At 48.3% G+C, this 17,381-nt stretch overlaps 7 protein-coding genes across 7 annotated transcripts; 4 read left to right on the top strand and 3 right to left on the bottom strand.

The window, feature by feature from the left end:
• Nucleotides 1–865: 865 nt before the first annotated feature.
• Nucleotides 866–1,882, bottom strand: V8C40DRAFT_275564 (Alpha/Beta hydrolase protein; the record flags this gene model as incomplete). Its single annotated transcript, XM_083220730.1, has 1 exon — nt 866–1,882. One exon carries the CDS (start codon nt 1,880–1,882, stop codon nt 866–868), a length of 1,017 nt encoding a protein of 338 aa, XP_083072268.1.
• A 120-nt stretch (nt 1,883–2,002) lies between these two features.
• Nucleotides 2,003–3,998, bottom strand: V8C40DRAFT_38553 (uncharacterized protein). The gene has a single exon (XM_083222922.1). The coding sequence runs from the start codon at nt 3,829–3,831 to the stop codon at nt 2,479–2,481; it is 1,353 nt and encodes a 450-aa protein (XP_083072269.1). The 5' UTR covers nt 3,832–3,998; the 3' UTR covers nt 2,003–2,478.
• Nucleotides 3,999–4,654: 656 nt separating this feature from the next.
• V8C40DRAFT_275566 (beta-lactamase-like protein) lies at nt 4,655–5,630 on the top strand (the record flags this gene model as incomplete). The annotated part of the gene is made up of 2 exons (XM_083220731.1): nt 4,655–5,162; nt 5,221–5,630. 2 exons carry the CDS (start codon nt 4,655–4,657, stop codon nt 5,628–5,630), a joined length of 918 nt encoding a protein of 305 aa, XP_083072270.1.
• An 891-nt stretch (nt 5,631–6,521) lies between these two features.
• V8C40DRAFT_280217 (class I SAM-dependent methyltransferase) lies at nt 6,522–7,496 on the top strand (the record flags this gene model as incomplete). Its single annotated transcript, XM_083221365.1, has 2 exons — nt 6,522–6,580; nt 6,635–7,496. The coding sequence occupies 2 exons, from the start codon at nt 6,522–6,524 to the stop codon at nt 7,365–7,367; spliced, it is 792 nt and encodes a 263-aa protein (XP_083072271.1). The 3' UTR covers nt 7,368–7,496.
• A 534-nt stretch (nt 7,497–8,030) lies between these two features.
• On the top strand, nt 8,031–9,428 carry V8C40DRAFT_248425 (ankyrin repeat domain-containing protein). The gene has a single exon (XM_083216537.1). It carries the CDS (start codon nt 8,136–8,138, stop codon nt 9,192–9,194), a length of 1,059 nt encoding a protein of 352 aa, XP_083072272.1. The 5' UTR covers nt 8,031–8,135; the 3' UTR covers nt 9,195–9,428.
• A 3,252-nt stretch (nt 9,429–12,680) lies between these two features.
• Nucleotides 12,681–14,012, top strand: V8C40DRAFT_38570 (uncharacterized protein). The gene is made up of 3 exons (XM_083222923.1): nt 12,681–12,940; nt 13,002–13,420; nt 13,480–14,012. The coding sequence occupies exons 1-3, from the start codon at nt 12,854–12,856 to the stop codon at nt 13,832–13,834; spliced, it is 861 nt and encodes a 286-aa protein (XP_083072273.1). The 5' UTR covers nt 12,681–12,853; the 3' UTR covers nt 13,835–14,012.
• A 212-nt stretch (nt 14,013–14,224) lies between these two features.
• Nucleotides 14,225–16,788, bottom strand: V8C40DRAFT_248427 (uncharacterized protein). The gene is made up of 5 exons (XM_083216538.1): nt 16,603–16,788; nt 16,095–16,547; nt 15,586–16,043; nt 14,938–15,526; nt 14,225–14,883 (listed from the first exon to the last, which is right to left on the bottom strand). Exons 1-5 carry the CDS (start codon nt 16,674–16,676, stop codon nt 14,334–14,336), a joined length of 2,124 nt encoding a protein of 707 aa, XP_083072274.1. The 5' UTR covers nt 16,677–16,788; the 3' UTR covers nt 14,225–14,333.
• Nucleotides 16,789–17,381: the final 593 nt, after the last annotated feature.

A 17,381-nucleotide genomic window follows, 5' to 3' on the forward strand; every position in this document is an offset into this window, starting at 1 on the left:
GGCTTGAATACATATTGCGCTTAGATCCAGCGCATATTTCAAATCATATAAATACTATGACTGCTCAATCCTTGTGACGATTCATCCTATGTTCGAGTGACTTAACGCTCAACTCTTTAGCCCAAAAACCATACACACTACCAGGTTTCCATTAGCTACTTCTAATGACATCTTTGCTGGAGGTCTGTGTGTACAAGAGATGATAGCCAAGATCTCGACATGAACATTTACCCAGGCAATCAAAAAACGAGGCTGGCAAGAGATGGAAAGTTCCGCATCCGATGGGACAGTGTGGATATTTCATGCCTACTATCATTGTGTGAATACATCAAGTGGAGACTCTTTGCTAGATAAATGAGAAGTTAGCGAGAAAGCGAAATCAGCCCGCCACGAGTCTAGCAGAGGCTATTTCGCGCAAACAATGCCCAACTGACCATGATCCCTTTCATCTTGTTGGTTGGGTAAATACGTCTGTGCCACTAATCGTCTTACACGGCCCTCGAACTAGTCTCGCAAAAACGGTCTAGAAATCCAACTGTGGCTGGCTCAACTAGGCTAACTGTAGGCAGGCTCAAGAAGATGGGTGACGTATATCCACATTTGTCAGCCTTCATACACAGTACGGAGTACGCCTTCTTCTCTTCACCGTCGGTGAGATGGCAAATCACGATTTTGAAGCTAAACTTAGCCGTCTGAAGCCGGGCTTCTCCCCGGCTGTTCGGTCTCCTCGGCGGATATTTATGTAAGCTTAACAAAGGTGTAGTATTAATATGTCACAACTATGGAAAGAAAGTGGCAGATTGTTTGGGACAAGACATACGTTTTTGGAGCAGAGTGACCTATTGGATTTATTCGGTTATACTTTTCACATGCGGCAGGCATCGTCAATCATCTCCTTGGATATCTCATCCATGAAAAATAACGATGATATGTGGCCTCCAGGCAACAATTTGAGCCTCGCACCTTTATAGTTGGCTACAAGCCAATCATTAGTCCCTCCTCCGATGTAATCCTTCTTAGATCCCACAACCAGCACGGGCTTTGAAGAGTGCTCTGCGTCCAAAGTACGAGGATCAAATCCCCAGTCAGAATGAATGATGTCGGACACTTCCATGAAACCATCCCAGTTGTTGCAGCATTTGACCGTGCGCACAGCCATTTCTCTTATAACTGTATGTTCTGTGAAGTCGTTCTTTTTCAGCCATTCGTCAAATATTTGTTTCTCCTCGTCATCCATCTTGTTGAATATCGCGTCTTTGAGAAAATCCGTTGCGCCGTCGACAGAGTGCAGCTTAGATCCGATGGCAATCTTGAATAGATGCTGCAGTAAACGGAAGGGGATAATTCTTGTTGGTGGCCCAAAAGAAAACCAATTGTGCCAATTAATTTTTTTTGCGTATCCTGTATGGTACTTGAGCGGAGAGAAGCCGCTGAGTAAAAGACAGCCGACAATTTTTCGACCGAAGGGAAAGAGCTCATATGGTGCCCCGTACAGCATTTGCGCTTGAACAGTGCCGTATGAACCACCTGCAAGATATAGAGCATCGAAGTCTCCGGTGGGATAAAAGTGATTCAGAAGTGCATTTATATCGTTAACTAAAGTGATATGGTAGGGCACTGAGGGATCGCGATTGCTCGAATTTCCCATGCCAGAGAGTGTTGGGGAGATCCAAAGAGCCTCTTTCTCACGGAATGGCTCAGGGACGTGAGCAGATGTGCCGACACTCATAATTCCGACGAAGAATATGACGACACTTCGGGAAGTGGTGGGACCGTTGTAAGTGTAGGCCAGCTGTCTGCCTCCTGGCAAAAGAAGAATGTGTTCTTCATCTCCCTTGGTTTCGTCGTACTCCTGACCAATAGTTGGATTATTTAAAGCCATTTTAGTATTAAGCAAATAATAGGGGTGTTTTGATGTCGACAGTCTAGTGAGGTTACTGATCGCTAAGCAGTAGGTCTTTGGACCGCAGGAATTAATTTGAACTGTGTTTTGAGAAGTGATGAAGAATGATTTACCTTCGACATAGAAGACAATGACGCTGAATTTAAAGAATTTCCTGCCTAGCACCCTCGTGATCCGTTGTTTTGTCACTTATCGGCAATGAGAGGCTGAGTATCGTATTCATCGGGTTATGAGTTTTCGTAGAACCCACCATGCGTTAGCTCGGTCGGCATTCATTTTACAATTCAAATTTCATGCAATAGTCCTTGAGCCTGAGAAAATGGACAGGCCTTGAATCCTTCTGCGCTCTGGTAAGGAAATTAAATTATTTTTAGCCATATTCGAGTGATCTCAACCTTGACATTTTTTCTTGTGGCTGTTTGCTTACCCAAACAGCTGACAGATTAGCATAGCGCTAAGAAAAGGACATTCTGAGTTGGGACAAATACAAACGGCTAAATCGTTGTCAATTTGTAAATGCAGTGCTTTTAAATGACCTAGAATACAATTTGTGTCTTATACAAGAAGCTGGTTACCTAGTTGGACCAGCCTTTCGGTCCTCCCCAGGTTCCCTTCACCATGTGGTTATAGTAAACCCATGGGAAAAAGTGCTTCTTCAGATAGTAAAAGGATCTCCGAGGGACTGCCTGGTCAATACCAAACCAGTCGCCAAAAGTCTCCTTTGGTACTCCTCCATACTTGAACTCAGCAAGAAGGACCTTGCCGTACTCTGTCGTAAGAGGACACGAGGCATATCCATCATAAGTTGCTTCGGCGGCTTTGCCCTCCATAGTTTGCAACAGGTTTTGAACTAGAATGGGTGTCTGCGAAGTAATGGCGGCCGCAGTCTTGGATGTCGGAAGACTGGATGCGTCGCCGGCGGACCAGACATTTGGGTATTTCTTGTGGCGAGTTGTGCCGTCATCAACATCAACATAGCCAGCCTCGTTCGCCAGAGCACTGTTCTTAACAAAGGCATGAGGACCCATTTTAGGCACAACGTGCAAAAGGTCAAACTGCTTTGTGACGGCCTCCTTTCCATCCGGCAGAGCAAAAGTGGCCTTGTTGCCGTCGATAGCAACTAGATCGTGTTGGAATAATCCCTCAACTCCCCTCTCCTTACGGAGCTGCTCTAGCGCGGCGTTGTACTTGGCAACGCCGAACATCACGGGCATTCCGGTGGCAAAGCTGATTTGGATGGCAGAGCCGGAGGGATTGCTGGGGTCATACAGTCCAGCGCGCTTCCAGTAATCCAGAGCGAGCCACAAGATCTTTTGAGGGGCGCCTGCGCACTTGATGGGGCCTGCAGGCTGAGTGAAAATGGCAGTGCCCTTCTGAAGTCTCTGGATAGTGTCATATGCCTTGTCGCACGTGTCGTAGTTGTAAATGGTTGAGACGGAACTTCTTGAGTCCGCCAGAGCCTCGGAGAGGCCTTTGACGCTACCATAGTTGATCTCAATACCAGGGACAACAACCAGCTGCTCATAGCTGACTTTGTCGCCCTTGCCCAGTGTAATTGAGTTATCCTCAGGTGAGAAACTAGCAACACTGTCGTTATAGAATTTGAACTTGGGGTCGACAAGGCTGTTTAGAGGCCTTCTCAGCTCCTCCTTGTTCTTGAGACCACCGCCCACAAGGGTCCACCCAGGCTGGTAATGGTGCCACGTTGCGGGATCAACAACAGCAATGTCATCCTGGGAGAATTTGCCAGATCGGAGGAGCTTATGGCCAATATCCAGGCCAGCCGCACCGCCTCCAATTACAACAACTCGATGACTGCGTCCAGGAGAGACATTGGAAACAGTTGCGAAGCTCCGAGAAGTGAGGCCAGAGCTCGCGGGACGGCTCGCAGCTCGGCAAGCTAGAGACACTGAACGTGCTTGGAACATGATGAAGATGAAGAAGTAAAACCACCCCGGAAGAGAGTAGGCAAAGAGAAGAAAAGCAAACTACCCAGAGAAGAAAACAAGATGAGAATAAGCCCTGTAAGAAAGAAAAGTATCCAAGAAACTTAAAACTCAAGCTTCAACAAAAGCTCTGCAGAACTAGGATGAATAATCACCGATCGCGCCATCGACTAACCACCGCGAGCCGTCTCCAATCCCCGACTTCCGGCCTTCACCAGAATGCAACAGATCCGAGGATTTACCGACCGCCCGTAGCGACGAGCCGAGAAGGTGGTCCAAGATCCGGCGACTGGCCAAGAGCCATCTTCCGGCCGGAACTCGGTGGCGGCGCTGACGGGATAAGCATACTTGAAAGGATCGCCGACCTCGAGCGTGACTCGCCGAACACACGGAGCAGCTCGGATGAGATGTGGCATGACCTCAGCTTTCGGGCTTCAGACACGGCAATTCGATTCTAGGTTATTAAACACGTCCCCGTCACTACCGGGCTCTTGAGGTGCATCCCATCTTGAGCTGACGCAAGGTAAGACAAGGAGGGCGACAACAACCATCACACAACACGGGCTATAAAACATCCAGAATGTCTCTTCGATGTCGAATTCCGGCCTGCAGAAAGCAGTTGGCCGCAGGATTGAATCTCACTTCAACTTCAGCAACGCGTCCTTTATCACATACCAGGTGCTTCAGCAGCTGCAACATTCGTCCCCTTGGCCAAAACCGCAGATATTCATCATTCCGCCCTGGATTAGTATCAAGCAGCACGGCTAGTGTGGGCAAACCTCAAGTCTTAAGCACATTTAGAAACATGTCGTCCACCACAGCGTCTCAAAAGGCCACGGAGCCCATCATTCATGACGTGTTTGAACAAGATACTGGCACATGGCAGTATGTTGTGGCTGACCCGTCGACAAACATCGCTGCCATCATTGATCCGGTGTTGGACTATGATCGCGCAACCCAAAGCATAACCACCCGTACCGCCGACTCATTGCTAGCCCTAGTCAAGGAGAAGGGATACAAGGTCGACTGGGTATTAGAAACCCATGTCCATGCAGATCATCTCACCGCGGCATCATACCTGCAGCGCCGCCTAGGTCAGGAGCAGGGATATAGTCCATCTGTTGCTATTGGCAAGCGGATTGGTCAAGTGCAAAAATTCTTTGGCCAGCGATATGGTGTTCCAGAGGAACAATATGGGGTTGTCTTTGATCATCTTCTCGATGATGACGAGACGTTTGAGATTGGTGATTTACAGGCCATGGCGATGCATCTCCCTGGTCATACGCCTGATCATATGGGATACAAAGTCGGAGGTAAGATGCTGCCACATTTGGCTACAGCGTATTCCAGATTACTGACTATCGCCCCCAGATAATGTCTTTTGTGGTGATTCTGTTTTTAATGCCGATATTGGCACTGCGCGGTGCGATTTTCCTGGCGGCAGCTCCAACAGTCTCTACTCTTCAGGTCGCAAGCTGCTCAGCTTGCCAGACAATGTCAAGATCTGGACTGGCCATGACTATCCCCCGCAAGGACGCAGCGGTCCCAGGGCATACATGACTGTTCACGAACACAGAGAGCAAAACAAGCATCTCAAGGACGGCATCACAGAAAAGGAATTTGTTACCATGCGAAATGAACGTGATGCTACACTGGCAGCACCACGGATGCTCCATCAGTCTCTCCAGATCAACATCCGAGGAGGGCGACTGCCCACTCCAACTGAAGATGGTCATCGAATGCTACGGCTACCGCTGGATATAAAAGCCCCAGAATGGTAGGTGGGACACATTGAGGACTGAGTTCGTCCGGACAGCCTCGCGTATGTAGGCAGCTCACCACCAGCTCACCACACGGCAGGGCCGGATTCTCTCACGACAATAAACAGGTTTCCTTTTCGTTCTATAGTATGTTATAGCGGAGTTGATCATTGTGAAGAAGCTTCAAATTTCTACGAATGTCTGGGTTTTCCGCGGGTGAATAGCTGCGGGCGAAAACTACATATATGCTTTCATGTTGGAATCTCATGGGACTCCAATGAATATGTGGTTATAGCATTCAAGTATGGAGATCTAATGCCAACCACTCTTCGTCTTTTCGTGTAAACGGGCGTTGTTAGTTTATTTTTTCCTACAATACTTAGGCTAGTGTATCACCAAAAACTTCAATCCACCTTTCTCCTCCGCCCTCCCCGTATCACAGCGAAACATCTCATGACTTAATGTCAGGCTCTTCACAATCTTCTTATTGCAACTAAAATCTCAAAGTATCACAACTGCTCGAACCGACATTGCTGAATAATATCATGTCATGTCTGCTTCATCGCGACAGCTCCTGCAGATCCCCTTTGTGGCCGGTGCAACCGACAACGGGGATACCAGCATATGTATTCAATACCAGCGCACTGACGTAAAAAAACAAGAGAATTGTGAACACTCGGATGCAAATGGCCAATAATCTATCGTTTGTTGAACCTGAATCGGCGCAGAGGAAAGTGACACAAAACTCACTTTCCACAAGCTACTTGGTCCTCGCGTACTTATGCGGACCCTTTCCGGAGACTTTCACCGCGACATTTCTTCTCCTTTGTTTCCTCACTACCTAAGTATATTATGGCTAAATCTTCACTCTATTCACCTTATTCAACACACAAATGATCATTGCTCACCGAAATGGAAAACCGCCAGCAAGGAAGAGAGGATCTGGCGGCAGCGAACCGCGAGTTTTGGAAGTTAGTGTCCGGACGCCACATTGCTCAGCGATAAACTAATTTTGAACTGAACAGCCTTCACGGAAACAAAATATTTGGCTCACAATGGATGCTTAATTTCACCAAGAAGATCGGTGATGCCCTCTCCGAGAATGTCCAGTGGATGGGCATTCGCCGCCGATCCGAGAGCGGCCCCCCCGTGAAGCTTCTCGACTATGCTTGTGGCTACGGTATGGTATCGAGCGCGCTCCTGGGACAATTCGACGTCATCAAAGGGATCGACATCTCTGATGCCAGTGTGGCCGCATACAACGAGATGGCTCAACAGTCGGGTGTTCCGCCTGGCCTCATGGTTGCCGTCCAGGGCTCCATACCCGCCATATCGACAAACACTGTGCTAGCTACGGAAGAGTTTTTCGACTTCGATGTCATCGCAATAAGCATGGCCCTTCATCACATGGGTGACCAAGCCGGCGTTATATCCGGCCTCTACGAACGGCTGCGCAGCGGTGGTGTCTTGGTCGTCGTTGACTTGGCACCAGAGGCTCAGGTCCACGATCATGCCCACAACCACTCTCACGGCCACTCTCATGGCGCAGTTTCATCTCATCACACAATTTCTAAACATGGGGGATTTGAGCCTGAAGACATGAAGGCTCTTCTGGCCGAAGCTGGCTTCACTCCTGAAAGCTTTGACTACAAATTATACCCCGACACCACGCCGAATGTTTCCAATGTCCCTCAGCATGGTACTTGCCAGACATCCAAGTTTAAGCCATTTTTCATTGCCAGGGGGGTGAAGCAATAGAGTTTGGGAGGCAATTTGTGACGCTGGGAGAGCGGCATGGTGGAAACGCATACTTGCATCTATAGACACAAGCAGACACTGATTTGGCGCGAGCTTAAGATCCAATTGACAACATTTTTTTCTCCGGTTATACAGGGGTAAAGAGAGTTTTTCCCCCTCTTCTTCTTGATTGCTCTAGTTGAGTCCTAATATATCCTGTCGACGTACTACAGATTGCATGTCGACGAACTACAGATTGCGTTAGCACACTGCCGGATTGCCTACCTTAGTATCATTTACTCCAATAAAGAGCACATATTATAGAAATTTGCTAGTGATAAAGCTCGTAAAGCACAATGACTATATCAGCATCCGTACTTGGAGTGAGAAATCTCAATAAATGACAGATGCTACAAAGCAAACTCAAGGATCAATATGCTGGTCAGTCCCAGAACGTTTTCTATTTCATGCGCAACAAGGCTTGAATAAATGCGCCCCAGCGATCATCGTTGTTGTGTTGTGCATGCATCATCTAGTTGGGCGTCCGTGGCTACAAGGAAAAGGCGCGGGCATCATAGCAAAGGCGCGCAATGATGCAAACGATAAGCCGCTTACAATATACCGAAGGATTCATCAGTGCACGTGGTAATAAAGAGAGGGGATTGTCGGATAACTCAACTAACTCAATGAGCCAGCTCGTGATCAATTTTTCTTCCTTCTGGCCAAACTCTTGCGACGCAAAGTCTTGTCTTCTTCTCAGTCTTCTGGCAAACTATCCGCGATATCAAGATGACTGAAACAAATGTTGAGTCTCCATTGGTGGCGCAACCACAACACCAAATACTCTTGTCGCCGCTGGACGCAGCGTGGGATCCCTCATTGCCCACCGACGACATTGATGAATACTGTTGGACACCCCTGCAACTCGCCGCTAGAAGTGGAGAGCTACAGATCGTTCAAGAGATCCTTGCCTCCAACCCCTCAGCTGTGAACGATCCTCCAAGTGGCTACTATGGGCAGACGGCCTTGCAAGCTGCCTGCATGCAAGGACATGAAGATATAGTAAGAAGTTTACTTGATGCTGGAGCAGATGTCCACTTCTGTGGTGGGAACAACTTCCAGCGCACTGGCCTCCAGATTGCCTGTGGGCAAGGGAATGAAAACGTTGTGCGAATGCTCCTGGCCGCGGGCTCCGAGATCAACATGAGTCCGGCGACGAACCACGGCATCCGTGTGTTGACGCAAACCCACCAAACAGCTCAATCAGTACCTAAAACTTTTGCCGTCGCTCGATACAATGGAAGAACTGCACTGCAAGGAGCATCGGAACGCGGCCATCTTAACATCGTGAAGCTGCTGTTAGAACTCGGTGCAGAGGTCAATGCCCCTCCGTCCCCAATCGCCGGTCGCACGGCGTTACAGGCGGCATCTAGGGGCGGGTTTGTGGCAGTCGTGCAGCTGCTGCTGGAAAATGGAGCACAGGTAAATGCCCCATCGGCTAGGTACAAAGGCATCACGGCTCTTCAGGGAGCATGCTTGCAAGGGAGCCCGGAAATTGTAGACCTGCTGCTCAAGTCCGGAGCAGATGTGCAGGCGTCTGGCGGAGGATACGATGGCGATGGAACAGCTTTACACGCAGCTGCTGAGAAGGGATACATTGAGATTGTGAAAAAGCTTGTTGATGTCGGGGCGGACGTCAATTCAAGCTACAACCGCAGAGGCCAGACGCCGATCCAGGGGGCTATGGCAGGCGGACATGAAGAGGTGGTCGAATATCTCCGAGACATGGGCGCTGTGGGCAGGACCGGGGGAGGCATCTTCATTTTCAATCACTCAGCTGGTCAGTAAAGTCCGATCGTGGGTGAGTTCCGCTCACATACAAGGGAGAGTGTCAATTGGTGCAGACGTTACTGGAGTAATCTACATCTAGTGTTAGAATGGGATGCTTATCTCGTCGGTATCAATATAGCAATACCAACAGTGAGCATCATGCGCGTCTTTGGAATCTCACCACATCTTGTAGCAAACTGATTATGAAGGAGCACTTGGATGTTGTGATCATGGCCAGCGACTGTGACAGGGTCTGTTCGAGATATTTTAGCGCCAGACTGTCGTACGAAGGCCCTGACGGCGGGCTCTCGGTGTGAACCGGCCTTCCCGGAACCCGGATAAGCGGTTGGTCGTTCAGCAGTTGATGTGATATTACTTCCTAGCACTAAGTAGTACAAGCGTCAGTTGCATGGTTACATACTCCGTAAAGGTAGGATTGCCAGAGTCTGTATGTAGGTATTTTTCGAGCAACACAGAGCGCGGCCTTGAGTCCCTTGGCATAATCAGCACAGGAGGATATGAAACCCGTGGGGCATTGTGATAGTGTTTAGCTTCCACATCTAATATGATACAGGGGTTTAGGCGTGGAGTGCCGAGCAATCTCGTATCCGGCTCTGTCTCTCCACCAATGAGAATCCTCGGTAGGCAACAAGCTTACCAGTGAACCAACGACATAGTGGTCCTAGTCATGAACACGGGGGCGGTCGCAAGCCGTACGGAGCGGACGACATTTACACAATAGGGGCGGCCTTGCGCCGAAAGCCGCTCAATCTTTGAGAGTTAGGTGTCCTAGACTCCCCGAAGCAGCCTGTTACAGCACTATCTGTAGTGGGATATTGGACTGACATTTCGAAATTCTAGTCAGGGTAATCCTAGGTTAAGATACAACTGTGCACAACGTACGAAACAGCATCAACTACCCTATGTACAAAAGTAAGACATAAGTTGAGTTCACGCAGCTTTTCTTAGTAGAAACAAATGCTACATGTTTGTAGCTTGTATTAGTAGATCGCTTCCGAGAAAATAGTCAATGACGTAATTGCATCCGACGGGAGTTTCTGTCTCAAAGGTCGTATATAGAGTACTACCTTCTTTCTTGGATTATGACCATAATGATGCCGTCGTGATACTTTCAATGTGTAATGAAATGGTTTCTTCAAAATATTCAATCTTCTAAGCGAACAACTCGTGATCACCAAGGCACTGATGTGTTGTCGTTACTGTTTAGCCTATATAACATTTGACAGAATCTTCCGATTGGGGAATATAAAATAGCCAAAATATTGCATGCATATTGCTACCCTAAAACCCGAATAAACTCAGATAGTTTAGGAAATAGCCAAGAAGTAACATTGCAGTTGATCGACGAAGTATCTAGGAGTAAAATGGTGCTCCCGTGTTCAATGGCTGCCTTCTCCTATTTCTTGGACGACCGAGAAGATGCCGAGCGTATATTGGACTAGGTGAATATTTCGATTCAATGGGTTCAAGAGGTAGGTGGCGAATGGTAGTATCAACACCCCTTTTTCTTGATCATAATGATTTCATCAATTCATCTAGGCAGCGAGGAGCCGATGGGACCAGTGACGAATTACTACACTTGCTGAACAATTTCCCGTCGTGATATAGCTGTTAACCTCAAAGGGGTGCTGATACTCAATTCGAGACATGGAATTATTGTAACTGTTGTTGAGAGCTGGGATTCCTTACCAGATGACAATAAAGGGGGCCTATGGATAGATAAAGCATAGATTGGCGAAATTGAAAAGATGACTTCTATAAGTCTCTTCGAGCAATGTATTGATGAATTGGTAAGTATGGTGCTATCATGAAGGTACTTAGTGACAAAGTGTACAATGGAACTCTCCTTGTTTGGTGCAGTACTGTTGTAGTATCCGTTGCCGAATATTCTTTGAAGTAACCAAGATGCTTGAGACGGTGTGATCAGCATTTTGCTGGCTATACCCTTCGGGATACGAGTGCAAGGCTGTGAAATAGGATGGGGATCCCTGTCTGAGACATCCTAAGGTCTTTGAAAACCCTGTGTTGCTCTTATTTTATTATCTGATTACTCAACTCTCAGAACGATCTCTTTCAAACATAGAAACAGTGAAATCTCCGTTTGCAAACACACTCATTATGAGATAACTTGAACGCGGACCACATACACAGGGAGGCAAGAACTTGACTGGTGAGCAATGATTTCTCTCGTAATCAGGTCCTTATAATTCGCCCCAGACTTCCGCTGACATATACTGGAAGTTGTCCTGGATGAACCGCCCCCCCACGTATATAGGAAATAGAACACTGGAAATACATTGGCGGCTTTTCTATACCACCACGTTTCCTGTTTCACGATTTTGCTTCCGGCGCCAATGTCAACAAAAGCGGGCCAGGCCGCTAGTCGTAATGACAGGCGCAAGGGTGTGACAGAACGATCAAAAAAGTAATCCGTAAGAACCACAGCTGGATGCCAAATTTTAGTTAGTTTCACGGAGGTAATGTGCCTAAGCGCTAGCGATGAATCGCTGGCTGGAAACCCATCAAGGACAGCAAGCAGCGCTAATAACTCTGGGCATCATGTTATTTGCGTGCCTTGTGAAACGGGCCGACAAGAGGCGCGTCGAGTGGCTGCGTTCATGTAGGTATGTGTTGTATCCAATCCTCCTTCTACAATGCGAAAAGGATTTCATTTTTTTACAGGGTGGTTGGTGTGAAAGCAATGCATGTGAGACCGTCTCGTGAGGTTTGCTGATCTTACGGATCATCGACCTGCCCTTTGCGTTGGTGAGATTTGCTATGCGAACCTCTTCGGCATTTAAAAAAAGGGACGGTGGCAAAGGTGGCAGCTGAGAAGGCCGGCAATGCCCGGTCAGCGGCTGTGGATGTCGCTGATGCACGAACGATCAGGTACGGAGCAGGCGGTAAAATATGCTAGTTTGATGCTTATTTTCTTCCACTGTTGCCAGATCAGGCGGGTGAAGCGAGGCTTCTGGGCGTTGTTGGTGGAGTTCTTCTGTGGGGGTTACCATCTCCGGCTCGTTTCGTTTCGAAACGCTTGGTGTCACATCGATAGTGAGTGGCCGCCACGCATCAGAGGTAAGGCGTTGCTGCTGGCCTGGCGGCATGCCGAGATCCATGACTCTCTTAAAAGAAACATCCCGGCGGTTAATTACTCGTTAGAGGCTGCGCCTTTATTGGTGCTTTACTCCACGCCGTCGGCCGTGATGGGCCCTACAATTTCGTTACCGTTTCGCTGGGCAGGTTACATGCGAGTCTGAAAACATGCAAGAGGAAAATTTACCGATGGCCTCGAAAGGGGCGGGCGGTCCAAGTGATCCATAATTGGAACAGCCTCATGGGGTGATAGATTGGCAGATCTTTAGTCTCTTTCGGGCAGTCCATGTCAAGGTTTGGCACACGGGAGATGCCCCATTTCCTTGCGATCTGTTCCCGGCTAGCCTCTGGGTTGGGATATCCAGGCAAGATAGGTCTCTCAGGAGTATAGGATAGTATAGAGGAGCAACTATATAAGTATCTGACTATCTCGTCGATCCATCAGCTTTTTCTATCACCAAACCAGTTCGAAGCAAGACTTCTCTGTTCGTTCTTTCCATTCTTTTGTTCCATAAGTTCAACTATTCATTCAACCAACTTCAATTCTTAAGACTATCAAGATGTTCTGGACTGTTCCCGTTGCGCTGGCTCTCGCCTCTGGGGCTACTGCCCACACTGCTGCCTTTGTTAAGGGCATGTTCTGCGAGGTTTGTGCAGCACTCTTCTTTCTTCACAATCGTCAGACATATTCTTACTGACTCCATCCAGGGTGGTCCCGATCCTAACAACTACAACCCCAACTCCAACACTCCCGTGAACCCTCTCTATCAACTTCCCTTTGAGCAGTGGTGGATGCAGGCCGACCGTGGCTGCAACAAGGCTCCTCCTCCTAACGGTGCCTCCGTTGCTCTGCCTGCTGGTGGCCAGTTCACTGTTGAACTCGCCCACAACCAGGCTCAGACCACCCTATCCTTCAACGGACAGTTCGCCGGCGAGTGGCCTGATGGCCAGAGCCACCCCGAGAACTGGTCTGGTCCTGGCAGCCCTCCCGACTGCATTCAGGATGACGGTGCCATGCACACCCAGAACCAGACCATGGCTGCTGGTACTGCCTGGGCCATCTCCTACCAATCGGACATCACCAAGGTGACCATGGACAACCTGGTTGTCTTCTCTGTTCTTGAGCAGTAAGTCTATAAAGCCGTTGTTTGTTACAAACTACAGCTTTAAACTAACGCCGTAATAGCACCCCCTGGAAGCGTATTGCTACCTACGACGTTCCCAAGGATCTTCCTGCCTGCCCGGCCGGTGGATGCTACTGCGCCTGGCTGTGGGTTCCCAACGGCTGTGGCACGCCCAACATGTACATGGCCAACTACCGATGCCACGTCACCAACACCAGCTCTACCAAGACGCTTGCTCAGGCTAAGCCTCCCGTCTGGTGTGGCAACGATTCATCCAAGTGCCTCTCCGGTGCCAAGCAGATGATTGCTTGGAACCAGGCTACCGGCAACAACGTCCAGGTTCCCAACGGCGCTTCTCCCGGCTACAACAGTCAGATGGGCTGGGCTCCTGGTGCTCAGAACGACATCTTTAACTAAGACACTGGCAGCAAATGTTGCTACCGGCTCTGACAACAACACTGCCATCCCTAGCACCTCCTGCTCTACCACCTATTGATTCTAGCAGTCAGTTTCATTTTTCCTATTCATGTTAATATTCTCCTTGTTGCCCTGTACATACAAGCTTTAATAGGGTATCAAAATATCACTGTTGGACATTTGGATCCAGTTTGGAATTCTCTCTTTGTGACTACAGCCAGCAATGTATGTGATGTGACTTAACTAACCAATATCTCAGCCTGTGATGAATAAGCCGTAAGACGTAGACTAGAATTCCATATTTTTGGGAAGCATTGTCTTAGTTCGCATGTACAGTTCGTTTACGTTGGGACAGGGGATAAAGGCCTAGTGCTTATGCATGGCAGTTGCTGTGTAGACTGTCTTTGTGCTCAGTTTCTAAGTCCCTCAAGCTACCTTCAATTCCTAGCAAAGCCAAAGAGATTACTATGATGATGTGAGAATGTACTTAAGAAGATAATTATTGCCCAATAGGGTCCATTCCAACAAGGCCTGCTCCCCAATTGAGCGATGGAAGCGACATATCACTGATGGGATTCCCAAAGTCTCCTAGCTCAAAATCCGGTATACTGATAAAGGGTCCAAACGGATAGTCCTGCATTGGCGAAAAGTCGGGAAGTTCTTGGCTCACGGTTGAAAGTTGGTTAATCGGCAAATCGGCATCAGCCAAATTGTCTATATCATGGTGTCCGTTAGGATGATCCAGCGAAGATAGAATGGCTGGGTTAAACTCTGGCTTTTCCTGTTGCTGTGTAGTCCCTGCATGGATTGTCGATGTAGAAGTAGCTACGGCGTCTCTGGCTTTGCTGGTCTTTCGTTGCTCTCTCTGCCATAGATTTCTAAGCAACTGACTGTACCTGTGACTTATATGAAACTTATCCGATGCGGCCCCATCTAACACTGATATGAATTTGAGAACTAACGATGAGGTCTCTTGGCGGCGCCGTGCAGGTTGGAAAGCTCCAGCGCAATCCGCCCTATGCAGAAAGACCGCTGCATACACACCATATCTCCAACCTTGATCAGCCAAAATGAACATCAAAAGATGAGGTGGGATAGCTTACAAGTAGTAGCGATATGGTAAATAACATAACTCATGTTGGGGGTGGAAATCCATCATCAGCTTCAGGATATTTATGGCTGCTGTAATAGCATCCCAAACGTATCGCCCGTCGGAACAATTCATAATGCCATTAATGAATGGCCTGAAAGACGGTTTCAAGGAAGTGTTTTGTGCCGACATCCTGGTGAGAACGGCTTGGAATGAGAATGCGTTAACATAAAGGCACAGGTATTCATACACCAGAGACAAAGAACGCTTCACTCTGGCAGATACTGCAAGGTCGCTCCAAGTAGCATGCCAATTCATTGATGCACGCTGAAAGTCGTCGAGGTAGCGACTGTAATCCCCATCGTGGACCATCGCCAAGGTCCGCTTCGGCGAGGAGTAAAGGATGGCTTGAGCGTTGTGTATGAGCTGTGTCAGTTCCATCGTTGCTTGGTGAGCAGACGCATAATCTTCTTGGCCAGTATTAGACGTAGGCTGTAAGCTGGGAAAGTCTTTCGCAGTAAGGCGTGTTGAAAGAGATGGGCCACGGGACCAAAAAGACTGGCCTAGACGAACAGATATCTGCCGATCCGCGATGTAGACGACTTTTACGGAAAGGCTGAAGTTAGACAACGTTTCTCTTTCGTTTATCCAGGCTACTCACATGTCCATATTAACCGCTTGTGCTCTGCCTGTTCTTTTGTCTCCTGTGTAACAATATTGGGAAAGGCACCTTGATCCAGTCGCATCAAGTAAGCTTGTCTGACAGCTAGCCCAACGAGCGACCATGATGTTCTATCTTCAATGAACATGCTTTTACTTTCGTTTGAGACGGATTGGGTTAGTTCAATATGGGGAAGCCATTCTGATAAGAGCAATAAACTCTCAACTGTTCGGGATTTCAGTGTCCAAGGATACCCAAGCAGCACCTCAAGCAACAACTTCTGGGTGTAATCCCAACAATATCGGTGAATAAGGGAATGACCAGACGAGTCTCGTGATGCAATCGTCAAAATGACTGTGAGAAGGAAGAAATCCGACGTGCGAATCCTGTCAATGCCAGATTGTCCAAGCATGTACGCTGGCACAATGGGACAGTAAGAGTGATAGTTCTGGGAATATCTGTCTTCGATTAGCCGCAAACTGAGTTATCTCTGTTTCATGTGGACTGACAGATGTAGCAACTCAGATATGTTGCTATGGTTAACTAGCCCCCTCTGAACTAGCTCATACTCGTCAACAGATACAACATTCGATGGCCCACGTAAAAGACCGTCGCGCTCCTCCTCGTTTGGCAATATAGGTGATCCACTTGCTTTGGATTTCTCCGATTGGGCGAGTATATGCAGCGCATCGGAGGGATTCCTAAGCTCGGAAGCAAGCTGCTCATCAATGACATCTTCATTTAAGCCGTCAAGGCTGCGATCCACTTCCTTCTCAGCCGACCTGGTTGTTCTCGGTGACGCGCCTGAAGTGCGTTGGGATGCCCTGTGACTCCTTGTGGATTTCTTGGTCGGCTCATACGTCCGAAAGTTCCCACCCCGGCGGGACTCAGCCAGCACACACTCGCTATCCGACTCAAAGCAGGACACGCAGGGGATTTTTCTTGGCTCTCCAATGCCACCACTAAGACAAAGTCAGGGGCATGCTCACAACATGATGGTTATTTCGGGCTGTTTACAGATCGCATTTTGTCTTCCGGCGGCGGCATCTGACACATGCGCGGTAAGAGCGCTTTCCCGTGCTGGCCGTCATTGTCTGATATCTTCGGCAACTCGATATGCCTGCCTTGACAGCGTAGTAATGTGACAGTTTAAGGGCTGAGTGAGTCGATTGTCGGCATCGGCAAACGATATGTGTGAAAGTTTGGTCGGCTGTAGACGGCGCAAAATTACCGAAATCGGCCCTTGAAGCTTTAACACTGCAACCCCCAGTTAGACGGCACTTTATGCGGGGTAGCGGGGTGATGTGGCGGGGTGTCAGCCAGTCAGAAACTGTTCATAAACTGCCTTGTGTCTCAATTGTCCCAGTAGAAACGTTTTGTCAAGAAATGTTTGATGTGTATTTTCACATTGGGCATCCTGCTAGTTACCGTAGTTGGTAGGGAATCCCGAGCTCGCGGTAAAAGGTCATGCAACCTGTTCTACCTTTGGGTTGTGTTTAAAATGTATCTCTACATCTGACGGCGAACTGTAGCAGTGGCGAGGCATCGGTATTGGCAGTGTCGGCTATAGGCGGATTCTCTCCGTATATCCAGCAATTTGATCACACGATGACGCTTGCCCGCCCTGGGGAGAATATAGAAGGAATTTTTATTAATATTGCCTCCATGTTTATATATATATGCAGAGCAGCGGCCGTGGTGCATCTTCTACGATCCAGTGCCACTCAGCATCCTAAGCAGATATCGCCTAGCGGGTATCTATATCTTCTATCTCTTAAGGATTTTTATTACCATTC

Source organism: Trichoderma camerunense (assembly GCF_050948025.1).
Source record: "Trichoderma camerunense strain CBS 138272 chromosome Unknown V8C40scaffold_11, whole genome shotgun sequence".
NCBI classification, from domain to species: Eukaryota; Fungi; Ascomycota; class Sordariomycetes; order Hypocreales; family Hypocreaceae; genus Trichoderma; species Trichoderma camerunense.